The sequence below is a fragment of the Urtica dioica genome, chromosome 1, assembly GCF_054948205.1.
Source record: "Urtica dioica subsp. dioica isolate 48M chromosome 1, U.dioica_male_clone48M_v1_H2, whole genome shotgun sequence".
NCBI classification, from domain to species: Eukaryota; Viridiplantae; Streptophyta; class Magnoliopsida; order Rosales; family Urticaceae; genus Urtica; species Urtica dioica.
In genome coordinates this window covers 38211484-38226782 of record NC_142756.1, presented here as the reverse complement: position 1 = coordinate 38226782, position 15299 = coordinate 38211484, and the positions used below count along the sequence as shown (strand labels likewise).

At 40.6% G+C, this 15299-nt stretch overlaps 1 protein-coding gene and 1 long non-coding RNA gene across 3 annotated transcripts; both read right to left on the bottom strand.

Annotated features, from left to right (window-relative positions):
* Window positions 1-479: 479 nt before the first annotated feature.
* Window positions 480-13230, bottom strand: LOC149407927 (uncharacterized). Of its 2 annotated transcripts, XR_016301569.1 has the most exons (4): window positions 13025-13230; window positions 12385-12492; window positions 11815-11994; window positions 480-791 (listed from the first exon to the last, which is right to left on the bottom strand). It is a non-coding gene; the product is annotated as an uncharacterized LOC149407927 (long non-coding RNA). The 2 variants fall into 2 exon arrangements; XR_016301568.1 differs by lacking the exons at window positions 480-791; window positions 11815-11994 and having other exon boundaries at window positions 12080-12492.
* A 693-nt stretch (window positions 13231-13923) lies between these two features.
* Window positions 13924-14539, bottom strand: LOC149407926 (uncharacterized). Its single transcript, XM_089622649.1, has 2 exons — window positions 14426-14539; window positions 13924-14220 (listed from the first exon to the last, which is right to left on the bottom strand). Exons 1-2 carry the CDS (start codon window positions 14537-14539, stop codon window positions 13924-13926), a joined length of 411 nt encoding a protein of 136 aa, XP_089478775.1.
* Between the last annotated feature and the right edge of the window lie 760 nt (window positions 14540-15299).

The following is a 15299-nucleotide window of genomic DNA, read 5'->3' as shown; positions in this document are numbered from 1 at the left end:
AGATATGTATAGGGTGTGTTTCTCTTTGGGACCTCCGGCCTGACCATTGGCCCCTTGAGACTTCGCTACACTTTTGCTTTTGTTTGTTGTTTTTGTTTTTTGTTTTTTAATTATTTAGTTGAGTGAATGAGTTTTAGTTTCGTTGAGCATTGTTTCCCATTAGCCCCCCGAGTTTCTCGTGTGCTCGTAGAGGAGACTAGAAATTATAATGCAACAAGATAAAGGCTTCGAGGCGAAATGTAATCTAATTACCATGTCGAGATAGTAAAAAATTACATTCCCAGGCCATTGGCCTTATCGAAATCTGAAATTGTCTTAAAACCGAAAATAAAATGACATAATGAGAACGGGAGCGGGCTTCTACTGTAGTACCGGCTTCCGTAGCCTGACCGAGCTAGAGGATGGTGCTCACCATCTTTTCCTTCCCTTTCCCGTCCACGCCTTGGATGTAGCACATCCTCGCCATCGACTGGTGTCACGACCCGCGAGCGACAGCTCGCCCACGAACCGCGACCGATCAACTCAAATCTATACATAACTCATAATATAAACACATTAATTAAGCATAATATCTCATAAGATTATATAATAAAATAGTTTGCGAAAATCCGGGGAAATTTTTCGCTTTTATAACTTAGAGTCTTATAGCGACTCCTATACAAATATGTTCCGGAACGTTTTATCAAAAGATACTAACCCCGATTAAGAAACCCCATAGCCCATAGGTCAAGGCAATACGCGCTCGGTCTCGGTCTTCAATCTCGTGTCCCTCTTACCAGCTTTTCCCTTATCTACATTACCAAGGGTCATAAAACTATGAGTCGATTGACTCAGTAAGTGGGAGTCTATCTATAAAGTAAAACGACTAATGCCATGTGACGTGCAAACAAATATATAAGAATGCAGAATGCAGATACATATGATTCAAGAGCATGCCTAACGCGGGGCCTCGCTCTACGCTATCACTTGCCATTCCACAAGGTTATACAACATCCACTGCTATAACCCTTGGAATGACAAGAAGCCAACCTCAGACTTCGAGCAGTACTCATCAGTGGCTTAGAGTTTTAAGACTGTCTGGGATCCACTAGTGGTACCATCTTCATTTGGGCGCCGGCGCTACGTGTCGTCATGACACAGCAAATGGGCTCGCCGGGGCGACCTTTCCCATTGCTAGAACGGGGTGCTCTCAGCAGCTCCCGTGGAGTACTCAGCGCCATCAGGACCGTCTTAGTCCTCAACACGAGTAGGAACTCGTGGGTACCACCGACAACATTATTTATTGTTTGGATACTCTAGCTTATAGAGTATACAACTAATAACAAACAGGAGAGCGTCTCGGGATAAATCCCGAAAGAATTATGGTTTCCCTTTCATGCTCGTTAAGTGTTTTAGATTGAAGACTCAGGATGTGACTCCCGGTACTTCTACCTGTTGTCAATGGTGCCCACAAGAAGAGTTGTAGTCTTTATTTTGAACATTTGATGTAATAAAGTCTCATGAAGACTCTTGCTTGTAATTGCCTATTCATTCATTAATAAAGTTGAAACGTTCATTCAATCTTCCTTGTCTGAAGCTTTATGATAAAACCATAGTCTTTTAGTCCATAAACAAACTTAACAACTTACGAAGAGACAAATGTAGATTTGCATGAACAAACTCTTCGTAGTTTGCTTAAAACGATATATTCGCAATCTTAGGGTCAAAGGACTATTGACCTCAGTATGATTGTTAGAAGAATCTATGATGTCTGGTTATGAGGCATTGAGAGTTAGGAACTCTATAGTTCTTCTAGGTATCTTCCGAAGGTACTGAATTGACCAGTGCACTTCTAGAGACAAGATAAGAACAAACCATTTAACCTCTTATGTCTCGAAGTCACTATGTATGAATTGCATCATGCTTACCTTAATCCTGAAATGAGACATGCCATTTCACACCTTAGTATTCTCATTTGAGAAAGTCAAAGTTCGGACTCACTATGTGATTCCGAACAAGGCCTATTGGTGAAGTACTAAGTTGTGAGTCTGACATGAGTAACTTTGTGAAGTTCTCATAGATATGGAATTCATGTACAAGATTGCTGAAATGCAATGTATGTCACCTCATGCTTTGTTCCTTGGAGTGTGAATAAATGAACTGGCCAGTGTCCAAATTGAGTCCTGACTCTTTTGGATGAAACAATGTGACTTGTTAGCTCCTCGTCAATACATTGTTTCTAACTTATTCACAAGCGACAAAGGAGTTGAGGAAATAACAGCTAGAAGGGTAAAATGGTAATTTAGTAAATCCCGACTAGCTGATGACATTCATGAAGGGTAAACATAGATAATATTCAGTGGATCCGCTCATCATAATTAGGTCGAATTCTTGAGTAGAAAATAAATTCATTTGAACCGAGAGATTTTCAGTGTCAGCTCTTTAGTGGAGTCAGTTGACATTAAGCTAAACTTGGAAAAGGTTTGTGAACTTTTGAGTCCAAGTGTTTAGCTAAAGCTTTGTTCATTTGGGTCCATGAGGTCACTGTCACGAATCACATCGATAGGAATAGTTAAACTTGAAGCTAAGCCAAAACAAGAACGAAAATAGTTAAAAGGGTATTTTTGTCTTTTGAGACAAAGGATGAAATGAATGTCAATAAATTTTTTGACAAGGTCATTTTATGACATGTTTCACTCGGCCATGACTTGATCATTGGGCCTTGTGAATTAATTTCATTTCATAAGAATTTTATTGAAAACTCTTAATGGGCCTTTTTCATGTTCTCATGAATAAATGAAGAAGCTTCTAGAAGCTCCTTCTAGAAGTGAAATGGGCGCCCATAATACCCAAGGAAAGAGAGTTTATTTTGTGCATAAATGTATTTAGATACTTGCCAAAAGAAAAAGAGGAAACAAATTTCCCACACATGCAATGGGAAATTCGGCCAAGTGAGAAAAGGGAAAGCCAAGGAACAAAAAAGGAAACAAATCCTTGCCTCTAGGAGGCAGCCTTGGGCGCCCAACAAGGAATGGGAAATGAAGGATTTTTGCTCATGAATATGTGATATTCTATAGAAGAGGAAACTACCTTATTGAAGGTGAGACCTCTCCTATAAATAGGAGCCCCATTTCCTCACAATTCATTCATCCAAGTTTAAGAGATTTGAGAGACTCTCTCTCTAGAACTTTGGCCGAAGTCCTCTTCTCTCTCTCTCTAGTTTATTTTCGGTTTTCTCTTGTCATGGCACCTAGGTCCTCACTCGACCTAGTCTTTAGCTCTGCGACTTCGAGACTCGTTCTCAAGTCGTAGTGTTTAAAAGTGCCCACTCACTAATTCCTTCTTTTCGAGTGATTTAGTGATAGAAACTATCGTGGTTGCTCGAGTTCCCGAGGAAAGAAAAGAGAGACGTGCTGCGAGGGGAGACGAACGTTGCCAACCTTCCAAAGGCTCATCAACGTTCAAGCATCAAAAAGGTTAGTAACTTTTATAGCTCATATTAGTTTTTATTTACATGCATATGCTCTTGTCTAGGTTAGTAAAAACTAGTTTTACTTAAAAAGAAAATTTTTAAAATTCCGCCGCTTAACGAAGCGTTAAACTTTTTCTTAAACCCTAGATCGATTCCAACAAATGGTATCAGAGCTATGGTCAAAGGAATGCATGTGCATGTTTTTAAATTATGAGCTTGAAAATCGTTTTCGAAAGTTTACTAATTTTGTGACAAGTTAGAATTGTAATCTTAGATCCTTTTTTAATTTATTGCTCATGCCTTTAAATTAAAAACCATGTTGATTTCCTATGAGTTTGGGATGATGTTGAAACACATTAGAATCAGTTCTAAAAGTTTTTAATTTTTTTTATATTGAAAAACGTGTTTTAAAGGTTTGAGATTTTTCGAGTAAATTTTGTGACTAGTTTTATTTTCTTGCTAGTTTCGTTTATTTACTTGAATCGTTTTATGCATGTTGTTATTTCTTTTATTCTATGTTATTACCCTGCTAATAAAACACAAATAAAAGCTTTAATCAACATCTTAAAACGTTCCGTTACACTCGTTTCTTTTTCGCACCTAAAAGGACAAAGCTTTAATTTATTTCTTTTTCTTCGAGCTGGAATGTAAACCCGCATTAAAAGCGGCATAACTCTCTGCTCAGAAATCGAAATTTAATGATTCTTGAATCAAATTAAAGCTCTGTCTGTCCTCTGTCCAATGCCACCGGTTTCGGCTCAAAAGGACATCGGAGCCGCCAGTTATGGCGATTTTACTCCGAGGTGCGCGGCTGTCTGAAACTCCAGTTTTTTTAGAAATCCGGATTTTCAAACCCCACTACCATGAGTTATAGAACTCTAATGAGAAAACTTTCTTGAGCAAAAATGTTTTTCATATGATTATAAACATGATGTGTAAGATTAAAATGTTTTGATTTTTGAAAGTTTAATTGAAATTGAATTTTTACAAAACTAGTTTGAATTTTGAAAAACCGTTTTCACTTCCAAACTTGAAAATATTTTGTCATCCAAATCAAATAAGTTTTCAAAATGTTTTCAAAACTATATCTATATCACATATGTTCAAAATCTATATGCTCTTGAAGTTTTGAGTGGGAGGTCTCCTTGTAGACAAGCCGAAAAATAAAAAGATGTGTAATCTCAAACTTTCAAGTGTTCGAGTGAGTTGAAGTTCACACTTCCCTCACGCACTTTCCCGAAATAGAAAATAGGAAAAGATCGAGTATGTACCTTGTGCCTTTATGCACTAATACTGCTCTGAACATGTCGATCTAGGATTCTCTTCTAGTTGTCCGCTCTGTCGCTCTCTAACTAGGAAATTTGTTTCCGAACTTATAAGAGTCGATGAACCAACTCCAAAAACTAAGTGGGAGGGTTATATTCGTTGTTTGTAACCCGCGATCCCCAACACTAGTGAAAGATGCAATAACGTGGGACTAAGAGCCGCTCTTGCGACCCTCACTTAAATGTGAGTACTCCAAGGCGTTATTGCTTCGATCATTGCTCAATGAGCTACGTCCGAGAGTGATGCAATGATGGCAAGGCCTCCCCTTGGGGGATTGTTTTTCAAAGCTGATCTTTTGGACTAAGTGGTTGGTTGCACACTTAGGCTCAATCCCTAGTATCCTTCCTTAAGGCTCTGCGAAAGGATATGAGTGATCAAACCAATTTACAAGGTGGCTAGTCAAAATGATGTACTGACATCTTGGCTTAGCATTAATGATGTGTCATTTACTTATAAAAGGAGATTTTTTGCGGCCTTCTCTTGAGGGAGTAAATTATCGTTTGGTTTATAACACCTTTGGGTTTTACAAAAGTCTTAATAAAACTTAAATCCTAAACCAAAGACTAATCATAAACTTGTTTCAACTGTTATAGGCAATATGTCTCTCAACCCTCTCTCAACAATTCTTTCCTCGAATAAACTCGAAGGCGACAATTACGTCGACTGGAAACGTAACCTCGACATAGTCCTTACTGTCGACAAGCACAAATGGGTTCTCACCACCCCCTGTCCTCAAACGAATGATGATTCGACGCAAGAGGAGAAAGACGTCCTGGCGGCCTGGCTTCGATCCGATGAGATTGCGAGATGCTATATTTTGGCATCGATGAACAATGTGTTGCAACAACAACATCGTGATTTCGAAAATGCCACCGATATGCTCTACAATCTCCATGAGATGTTTGGAGGGCAAGGACGTCAAGCTAGGCAACAAGCGGTCCGACAATTCATGAACTGTCGTATGAAGGGAACTCCCGTTAGAGATCATATGATGCTGATCATTAGCTATCTCAACGAGATGGAGATTCTTGGATCTGAGATTGATGGGGAGACTAAAATAGATATGATCTTGGAAACTCTCCCCGAAACCTTTGATACCTTCAAGTTGAACTATTCCATGAACAAGCTGGAGTACACTGTTACCGAGCTCATGAAGGAACTTCAAACCGCTGAGGCACTCACTAAGAAAAAGAGGGCTCAAGGAGAAGTACATGCTACTGCCTCCACCTCTGGATCCAAGAAGAGACCTCGCAACGCCGAGAAGAAGAACCAACCTAAGGTTCAAACGAAGAAGAAGACGCCAAAGGCTCCGAAGGTGGACAAGCCTAAAGACAAGTGCCACCACTGCAACGAGCCTGGTCACTGGCGTAGGAACTGTCCCGCCTACCTCAAAACCAAAGCTAAAGGTATTGTACTTGTTACTGAAGCCTGTTTAGTAGCTGATAATGTATCATCGTGGATTATTGACTCCGCTGCTACTAACCACATTTGCTGCTCCTTGACTGGTTTTAGGAAAAGCAAAAGCTTAGAGGATGGCGACTTCTGCTTCAAGTGGGGTGATGAGAGCGTGGTGTCTGCGAAGGCTGTGGGATCCGTGACGCTATCTTTTGAAGATCGAACTTTAAATTTGAATAATGTTTATTATGTTCCTTCCTTTGGGAAAAACCTAGTATCTGTTGCTCAACTTTTCGAGCAAGATTATTATTTAAAGTTTATAAAGAATGGAATTCGTATTTCTTTTTCTAATTCTTTCGTCACTGATGCATGTATGAAGAATGGTCTTTTTTACATCTATCCCACTCAACCTTCTCTTTTAGACACCGAAATAGATAACGATCTAATTAGGGAGCCAAAGAGGATCAAACTTTCTGAATCCTCCGATCTAACTAAATCAACATACCTCTGGCACTTAAGACTTGGTCATATCAGTCTAGATAGGATTAAGAGACTTGTGAGGGATGGTCCACTCCAAGCCTCTGCAATAGGTTCACTACCTACTTGTGAATCCTGCATAGAAGGAAAAATGACTAAGCGACCTTTCTCCGATAAGGGTCGAAGAGCCACTGAGTTGCTGGAACTAATACATTCTGATGTATGTGGTCCGCTCAACCAACAGGCACGTGGAGGATACGAATACTTCGTTACCTTCACTGATGATTACTCAAGATATGGGTTTGTCTATTTGCTTAAACACAAATCCGAGACCTTTAACGTATTTAAGGTCTTTAGGGCTTTAGTGGAAAAGCAAACTGGCAAAGTGATCAAAACCCTTCGATCTGATCGAGGTGGTGAGTATATGTCTGGAGAGTTCGATGACTTTCTTAAAGAAGAAGGTATCGCTTCTCAGCTTACCGCACCTGGCACACCTCAACAAAACGGAGTGTCAGAGAGAAGAAACCGAACTCTTATGGAGATGGTTAGATCAATGATGAGTTATTCATCACTCCCGCTTTCCTTTTGGGGATATGCCCTCGAAACAGCCGCCTACATTCTGAACCAAGTTCCGTCCAAAACGGTTCCTGGTACTCCTTATGAACGATGGACTGGCCGTAAAGTGAATCTTGGCCGCATCCGAATTTGGGGTTGCCCTGCACACGTGCTGAGGCAAAAGACTAGCAAGTTGACTAGTAGGTCAGAATTGTGCCTGTTTGTAGGATATCCGAAGGAAACCAAAGGTTTTACTTTCTATAGTCCCGAGGACGATAAGACTTTCGTTAGCACGAATGCTCGTTTCCTTGAGGAGGACTTTATGAAGGATGCGAAACCTAGAAGCAAAATTGTGCTTGAAGAAAAGTTGGGTGAGGAAGCTTCTACCTCATCTGTAAGAACTGTTCTTACCCCAACTGAAACACAACCTAACTCATCAGAATCTCGTCAAGTAGTACTTCGACGTAGTGGGAGGGCTACTCAAAAGCCTGACAGGTACATGTCTTATGGAGACTCTCTTGTAGCCGTCTCCGACATGGATGATCCTGTTTCCTATAGCCAAGCAATGGCTTGTTCTGAATCAAACCTTTGGCTTGACGCCATGAAAGTTGAGATGCACTCGATGTATGTCAACAAAGTCTGGAAACTTGTAGACCTTCCTGAAGGGATTAAACCCGTAGGGTGTAAGTGGATATACAAGAAGAAAAGGGGTCCTGATGGGAACGTCGAGACGTTCAAAGCACGACTTGTGGCGAAGGGTTATACCCAACAAGAAGGGATTGACTATGAAGAAACCTTCTCGCCAGTCGCGATGCTTAAATCCATCCGCATACTCCTATCCATAGCTGCAGCTCTCGACTATGAGATCTGGCAAATGGATGTCAAGACAGCCTTTCTGAATGGCAATCTTGACGAGCGCATTTACATGGCTCAACCAGACGGTTTCGTGGATAAAGGTCAAGAGACCAAGGTTTGTGAGTTGCTTAAATCCATTTATGGACTAAAGCAAGCATCTAGGTCATGGAATATTAGATTCGATGAAACTGTAAAGAGCTTCGGCTTTGAACAGTCAATAGATGAGCCTTGTGTTTACAAGTTAATACACGAAGGCAAAGTTGTGTTTCTGGTACTATATGTCGATGATATACTACTCATTGGTAATGACGTGGGTAAGTTATCTGAGGTCAAGGTCTGGCTGGCAAAGCAATTCGATATGAAGGATCTAGGAGAAGCCGCGTACATTCTGGGAATCCAAATCTTTCGAGATAGGAAAAACCGGACCCTGTCGCTCTCTCAAGCATCTTATATTGATAAGGTGATGGATTGCTTCTCGATGCAAGACTGCAAGAGGGGTCAAACACCCTTTAGGCATGGAGTTTCACTCTCTAAGGACCAGTCTCCCAAGACTGCACAAGAGATTGAAGACATGAGGAAAATTCCTTACGCCTCTGCCGTAGGAAGCCTCATGTATGCTATGCTTTGCACCCGACCTGATATATGTTTCGCCGTTGGCGTAGTTAGTCGTTTCCAATCCAACCCTGGACCCGAGCACTGGATTGCTGTTAAGCATGTTCTTAAGTATCTTCGAAGAACTAGGAACTTGATGCTTACATACTCAGGTACTGACCTGACTATGACGGGATATACCGACTCCGATTTTCAAGCGGATAAGGATTCCAGGAAATCCACTTCGGGATCTGTGTTCATCCTTAATGGTGGAGCTGTTGTGTGGAGAAGTATTAAGCAATCTTGCATTGCTGACTCCACAATGGAAGCAGAATATGTGGCTGCTTGTGAAGCATCCAAAGAGGCTGTATGGCTTAGAAAGTTCCTTAAGTATTTGGAAGTTGTTCCAAACGTCGACGAGCCCATGACCCTTTATTGTGATAATAGTGGGGCTGTCGCTAACTCAAAGGAACCTAGAAGCCATAAGCGCTCTAAGCATATTGAGAGGAAATACCATTTGATTCGAGAGATCGTGCAGCGCGGAGACGTGGAAGTGAAGAAGATCTCAACGGTGGACAACCTCGCAGATCCATTCACCAAGGCCCTAGCGAACAAGGTCTTCGACCAACATCGTGAGGGATTAGGCATGAAGGACTACACACACCTTCTTTGAGTCAAGTGGGAGTTTGTTGTCAATGGTGCCCACAAGAAGAGTTGTAGTCTTTATTTTGAACATTTGATGTAATAAAGTCTCATGAAGACTCTTGCTTGTAATTGCCTATTCATTCATTAATAAAGTTGAAACGTTCATTCAATCTTCCTTGTCTGAAGCTTTATGATAAAACCATAGTCTTTTAGTCCATAAACAAACTTAACAACTTACGAAGAGACAAATGTAGATTTGCATGAACAAACTCTTCGTAGTTTGCTTAAAACGATATATTCGCAATCTTAGGGTCAAAGGACTATTGACCTCAGTATGATTGTTAGAAGAATCTATGATGTCTGGTTATGAGGCATTGAGAGTTAGGAACTCTATAGTTCTTCTAGGTATCTTCCGAAGGTACTGAATTGACCAGTGCACTTCTAGAGACAAGATAAGAACAAACCATTTAACCTCTTATGTCTCGAAGTCACTATGTATGAATTGCATCATGCTTACCTTAATCCTGAAATGAGACATGCCATTTCACACCTTAGTATTCTCATTTGAGAAAGTCAAAGTTCGGACTCACTATGTGATTCCGAACAAGGCCTATTGGTGAAGTACTAAGTTGTGAGTCTGACATGAGTAACTTTGTGAAGTTCTCATAGATATGGAATTCATGTACAGGATTGCTGAAATGCAATGTATGTCACCTCATGCTTTGTTCCTTGGAGTGTGAATAAATGAACTGGCCAGTGTCCAAATTGAGTCCTGACTCTTTTGGATGAAACAATGTGACTTGTTAGCTCCTCGTCAATACATTGTTTCTAACTTATTCACAAGCGACAAAGGAGTTGAGGAAATAACAGCTAGAAGGGTAAAATGGTAATTTAGTAAATCCCGACTAGCTGATGACATTCATGAAGGGTAAACATAGATAATATTCAGTGGATCCGCTCATCATAATTAGGTCGAATTCTTGAGTAGAAAATAAATTCATTTGAACCGAGAGATTTTCAGTGTCAGCTCTTTAGTGGAGTCAGTTGACATTAAGCTAAACTTGGAAAAGGTTTGTGAACTTTTGAGTCCAAGTGTTTAGCTAAAGCTTTGTTCATTTGGGTCCATGAGGTCACTGTCACGAATCACATCGATAGGAATAGTTAAACTTGAAGCTAAGCCAAAACAAGAACGAAAATAGTTAAAAGGGTATTTTTGTCTTTTGAGACAAAGGATGAAATGAATGTCAATAAATTTTTTGACAAGGTCATTTTATGACATGTTTCACTCGGCCATGACTTGATCATTGGGCCTTGTGAATTAATTTCATTTCATAAGAATTTTATTGAAAACTCTTAATGGGCCTTTTTCATGTTCTCATGAATAAATGAAGAAGCTTCTAGAAGCTCCTTCTAGAAGTGAAATGGGCGCCCATAATACCCAAGGAAAGAGAGTTTATTTTGTGCATAAATGTATTTAGATACTTGCCAAAAGAAAAAGAGGAAACAAATTTCCCACACATGCAATGGGAAATTCGGCCAAGTGAGAAAAGGGAAAGCCAAGGAACAAAAAAGGAAACAAATCCTTGCCTCTAGGAGGCAGCCTTGGGCGCCCAACAAGGAATGGGAAATGAAGGATTTTTGCTCATGAATATGTGATATTCTATAGAAGAGGAAACTACCTTATTGAAGGTGAGACCTCTCCTATAAATAGGAGCCCCATTTCCTCACAATTCATTCATCCAAGTTTAAGAGATTTGAGAGACTCTCTCTCTAGAACTTTGGCCGAAGTCCTCTTCTCTCTCTCTCTAGTTTATTTTCGGTTTTCTCTTGTCTTGGCACCTAGGTCCTCACTCGACCTAGTCTTTAGCTCTGCGACTTCGAGACTCGTTCTCAAGTCGTAGTGTTTAAAAGTGCCCACTCACTAATTCCTTCTTTTCGAGTGATTTAGTGATAGAAACTATCGTGGTTGCTCGAGTTCCCGAGGAAAGAAAAGAGAGACGTGCTGCGAGGGGAGACGAACGTTGCCAACCTTCCAAAGGCTCATCAACGTTCAAGCATCAAAAAGGTTAGTAACTTTTATAGCTCATATTAGTTTTTATTTACATGCATATGCTCTTGTCTAGGTTAGTAAAAACTAGTTTTACTTAAAAAGAAAATTTTTAAAATTCCGCCGCTTAACGAAGCGTTAAACTTTTTCTTAAACCCTAGATCGATTCCAACACTACCCTCGGCTCGAATCCGAGAGTCTAACATGCTCTCCTGTCACCTCCGATCTAGCCAAAATCTATGGTTAGCAGAGGGATCTAACAACAACAAAGCAACAACGTGGCTGGTTCAAGTTAGCGTTTGAACCTAACGGGCGTACCCGAACTAAGTTTTCAAGCAAGAGTGGCCGAAGCCTTAACTTTTAAGTTTATTCATTTTAGGGCTTTCACCTACTCTTGTTTACTAGCAAACAAATGCACAAACAAACAGGGTTATTCCCTTGGTAAGTAGTTGACTTAGGTCTCCTCCCTTACCTGGAATTATTTGACAGAAAGCTCGACGATTCCCGAAGATGTCTTGCTTCACACGTTCTTCGAGGCACTTGACTCTTGTCGAAACGTCGAAAGAACTAGCATCGAGAGTTTCCATGCTTTTCATGCTTCCCGAGACTCTACACATCCTGAAGCGTTAACACGTCCTGAAGCGTCGAGAAACTAAAACCCAAAGTTGAAAACTCATTAGTCAATGATCCAAAGGGTGATGACAAGCTTAAGGTTCGTTATCGGGATTCACTGCGAGTCGGTTCAGGGGTTCGAGAATTTAATTCACTTATTTCCCGGCTTTTCGGAATTTAAACTTATTCAAGACTCGTACGAATTCGTACCAGAGAATGAGTACGAAATAAAATCCAAATCATTATTTAACGAGTCTTAAATAAATTAAATGAATAATCCGAAAATAGTACAAACCGAGAATTCTAAATGAATTAACCAAAAATTAAATTCTCGAACATCTCTTAATAAATAATTAATAATCCTTGAGTACAAATCTCAAATCCAAAATTAAGACTCGAGTCTAACGCTATAAAGCGATAAACGACTCACGAGTGAGATCGAGCATTAAAAAAATCTGTTCTGAATTCACTACTTTTCCGGCTTCAACGTGTTCAATTCCGCCGGCTCTCGCTCGATTCTATCCGATCTGTGACTGAGCTGTGAAATTCAGAAATAAACACCGAGTCAATTCACAAATCCAGTTCCCGACTCGACTTAGAACCCGAAATCAAACCACTAATAACATCACTTGTCACAAAACCCAAACTTGTCAATAAATTCACATTTCAATCTCACAACGAGCTAACCAAACTCGAAACGAACCAACTCATCTCAAAACACAAACGACAATTTCAAATTCACATAACTTCACAACCCGAGAACTAACTCAACCAACAATCAAACCGAGCATTAACCACAAAATAAAACCCCGAGACTCAGATTTTATCTTCACAAACAATCAAAAGGACTCACAACTGAAACAAGTCCCTCGGCCAAGTAAACTCACGGCCACAACAAAGAACCCAAACAAATTCGAGCTCAATTTCTCCAATTCAAGTCATCAACATCGATTATCAAGCTCAAATAACAACTAATCACCCTCAATTCTTCAGAAATCATCATAGAATTCGAAATCCCCAAATCAATGAAACCTAATTTCGAGTTCTTCAATTTGGTAAACAAACCTCACCTTGCTTTTGGAGAAATCAACCTCTCCGTGCTCACTCTTTTCTTCACCGACGTCCTCTCTCTAGCTCGCGGCGGCTCAAGCTTCACGACGGCTTGGCGGCGGTCGGTCGATCTCCTCGGCGAGGCGCGCACGCATGGAGCTCGGGCTCGGGCTGATGGCGCACGAGGATAACGAACGGGGAGGAAGAAGAATGAAGCCGCAAGAGTGATGAGGTGGTCTGGTTCGGCCGGAGCTCGTCCTTGGAGCGGTTAGGAATTTTTTTTTTCTTTGTTATCCTCTGCATGTGGCTCGCACGGGTGAGGAAGAGAAGAAGAGAAGGAGATTTCTCTTTTTGCACGTGAAGGAACGTAATAGAAGGAAGAAGAAGATAAGAGAAAGAGGAGATAAGAAGAAAGAAAATGAATTTATTCATCAAACCCATTTTTTTCCTCCATCTTCTTAAATCAACCCCCAACTCACATTTTTATTTTCAAATACCTCCAAAAACGTTACAATCACGTCCATGTCACAAAATTTTGTGACTAAAACCGTACTCGCTCAAACTTTTAATTAAGTTATTCAAACTGAGACTTTCCTCGTTCGTTTTTGATTAATTTAAATATATTTAAGGTTTCTCGGAAATAATTCTCATCCTTGAGAATTTATTTCTTAAATTAAATTCCGGAATATTTCATCGGAAAATAATTTATTACTCGAGACGAACTCGATAAATCCTTTATTTATTCCGAGATTTTCCATTACCTTAAAAGAACTTAAATTAACTCGATAAACTTCAACGTCCATAATTCACTCATTAATTTAATTGTAACAAACGGAAGCTCGTAAATTTTACAAACGGCGAGATTCAAAAGTTATCCTTTACAATTCCTACCCCCTTAAAAGAGTTTCGTCCTCGAAACTTAAAACAGAGCAGGGTACTTCTTTTGTATCTCACTTTCGAGCTCCGATGTAACTTCTTCTACAACATGTCTCTTCCACAAAACCTTGACCAAGGGAATGGTCTTGTTTCTCAAGACTTTATCTTTGCGATCGAGAACCGCAACGGTTGGCTCCTCATATCTGATTTCAGGAGAGATCTCAACCTCTTGCTCTTGCAGAACATGCGAAGGGTCAGACACGTACTTTCGTAACATGAACATGTGGAACACATCGTGCAGGTTTGACATAGACGGCGGTAACGCCAAGCGATAAGCTGTCTGGCTTACACGCTCAAGGATCTCAACAAGTCAAACATACCTTGGACTGAGCTTTCCTTTCTTTCCAAACCTCATAACTCCTCGCAAGGGTGAGATCTTCATAAAAACATTCTCTCCTGCTTCTAAACTCTAGAGGCCTCCTATGTCAGCGTAGTTTTTCCCGATAACTCTGGGACGATTTCATCCGAGCTTGGATTTTCTTAACTGCTTCTGTGGTCTGCTCTAGTATCTCAGGTCCAACAAACTTGCTCTCACCAGTTTCATCCCAATGAACTGAAGAGAGACACTTCCACCTATATAGAGCTTCATACGGCGCCATGTCAATTGACGCCTGATAGCTATTGTTGTACGAGAACTCAACTAGCGGAAGATAACGACTTCACGAGCCCTGGAAGTCTGAAACACAAGCTCGGAGCATATCTTCCAACACTTGGATCGTTCGTTCGCTTTGACCATCGGTTTGCGGGTGAAAACAATACTAAACTTCAAGCGAGTCCCCAGGTTCTCTTGTTATCTTTTCCGGAACCTGGATGTGAAGCGAGCATCACGGTCAGAAACAATCGAGCTAGGAACCCCATGAAGACGTACAATATCCTTTATTTAGAGTTCAGCGAGCTTATCCACGGTGTGAGTGGTTTTGATGGGCAGGAAATGAGCTAATTTGGTCAATCTGTCAACAATGACCCATACTGAGTCGTGTCCAGTTGTGGTTTTTTGGCAATCCTGACACAAAATCCATCGTTATCTGCTCCCACTTCCACTGTGGAATCTCTAGTGGTTGCAGCATTACAGCTGGTTTCTTATGTTATGCCTTAACTTGTTGACAAGTTAGGCACTTTTGGACAAACTCGGCTATGTCTTTCTTCATTCCTGGCCACCAATACACCTTTCTCAAGTCTTGATACATCTCTATCACGCCTGGATGTACCGAATATGGTGTCCTGTGAGCTTCTTCCATTAACTGCTTCCTGACTTCCTCGTTGGAAGGCACACAAACTCTTCCGTTGCACCTTAGAATCTCATTCTCATCCAACTTGAAGTCACCCTGTTTACCGTTTTGTGGTCTGTATAGATGTCTC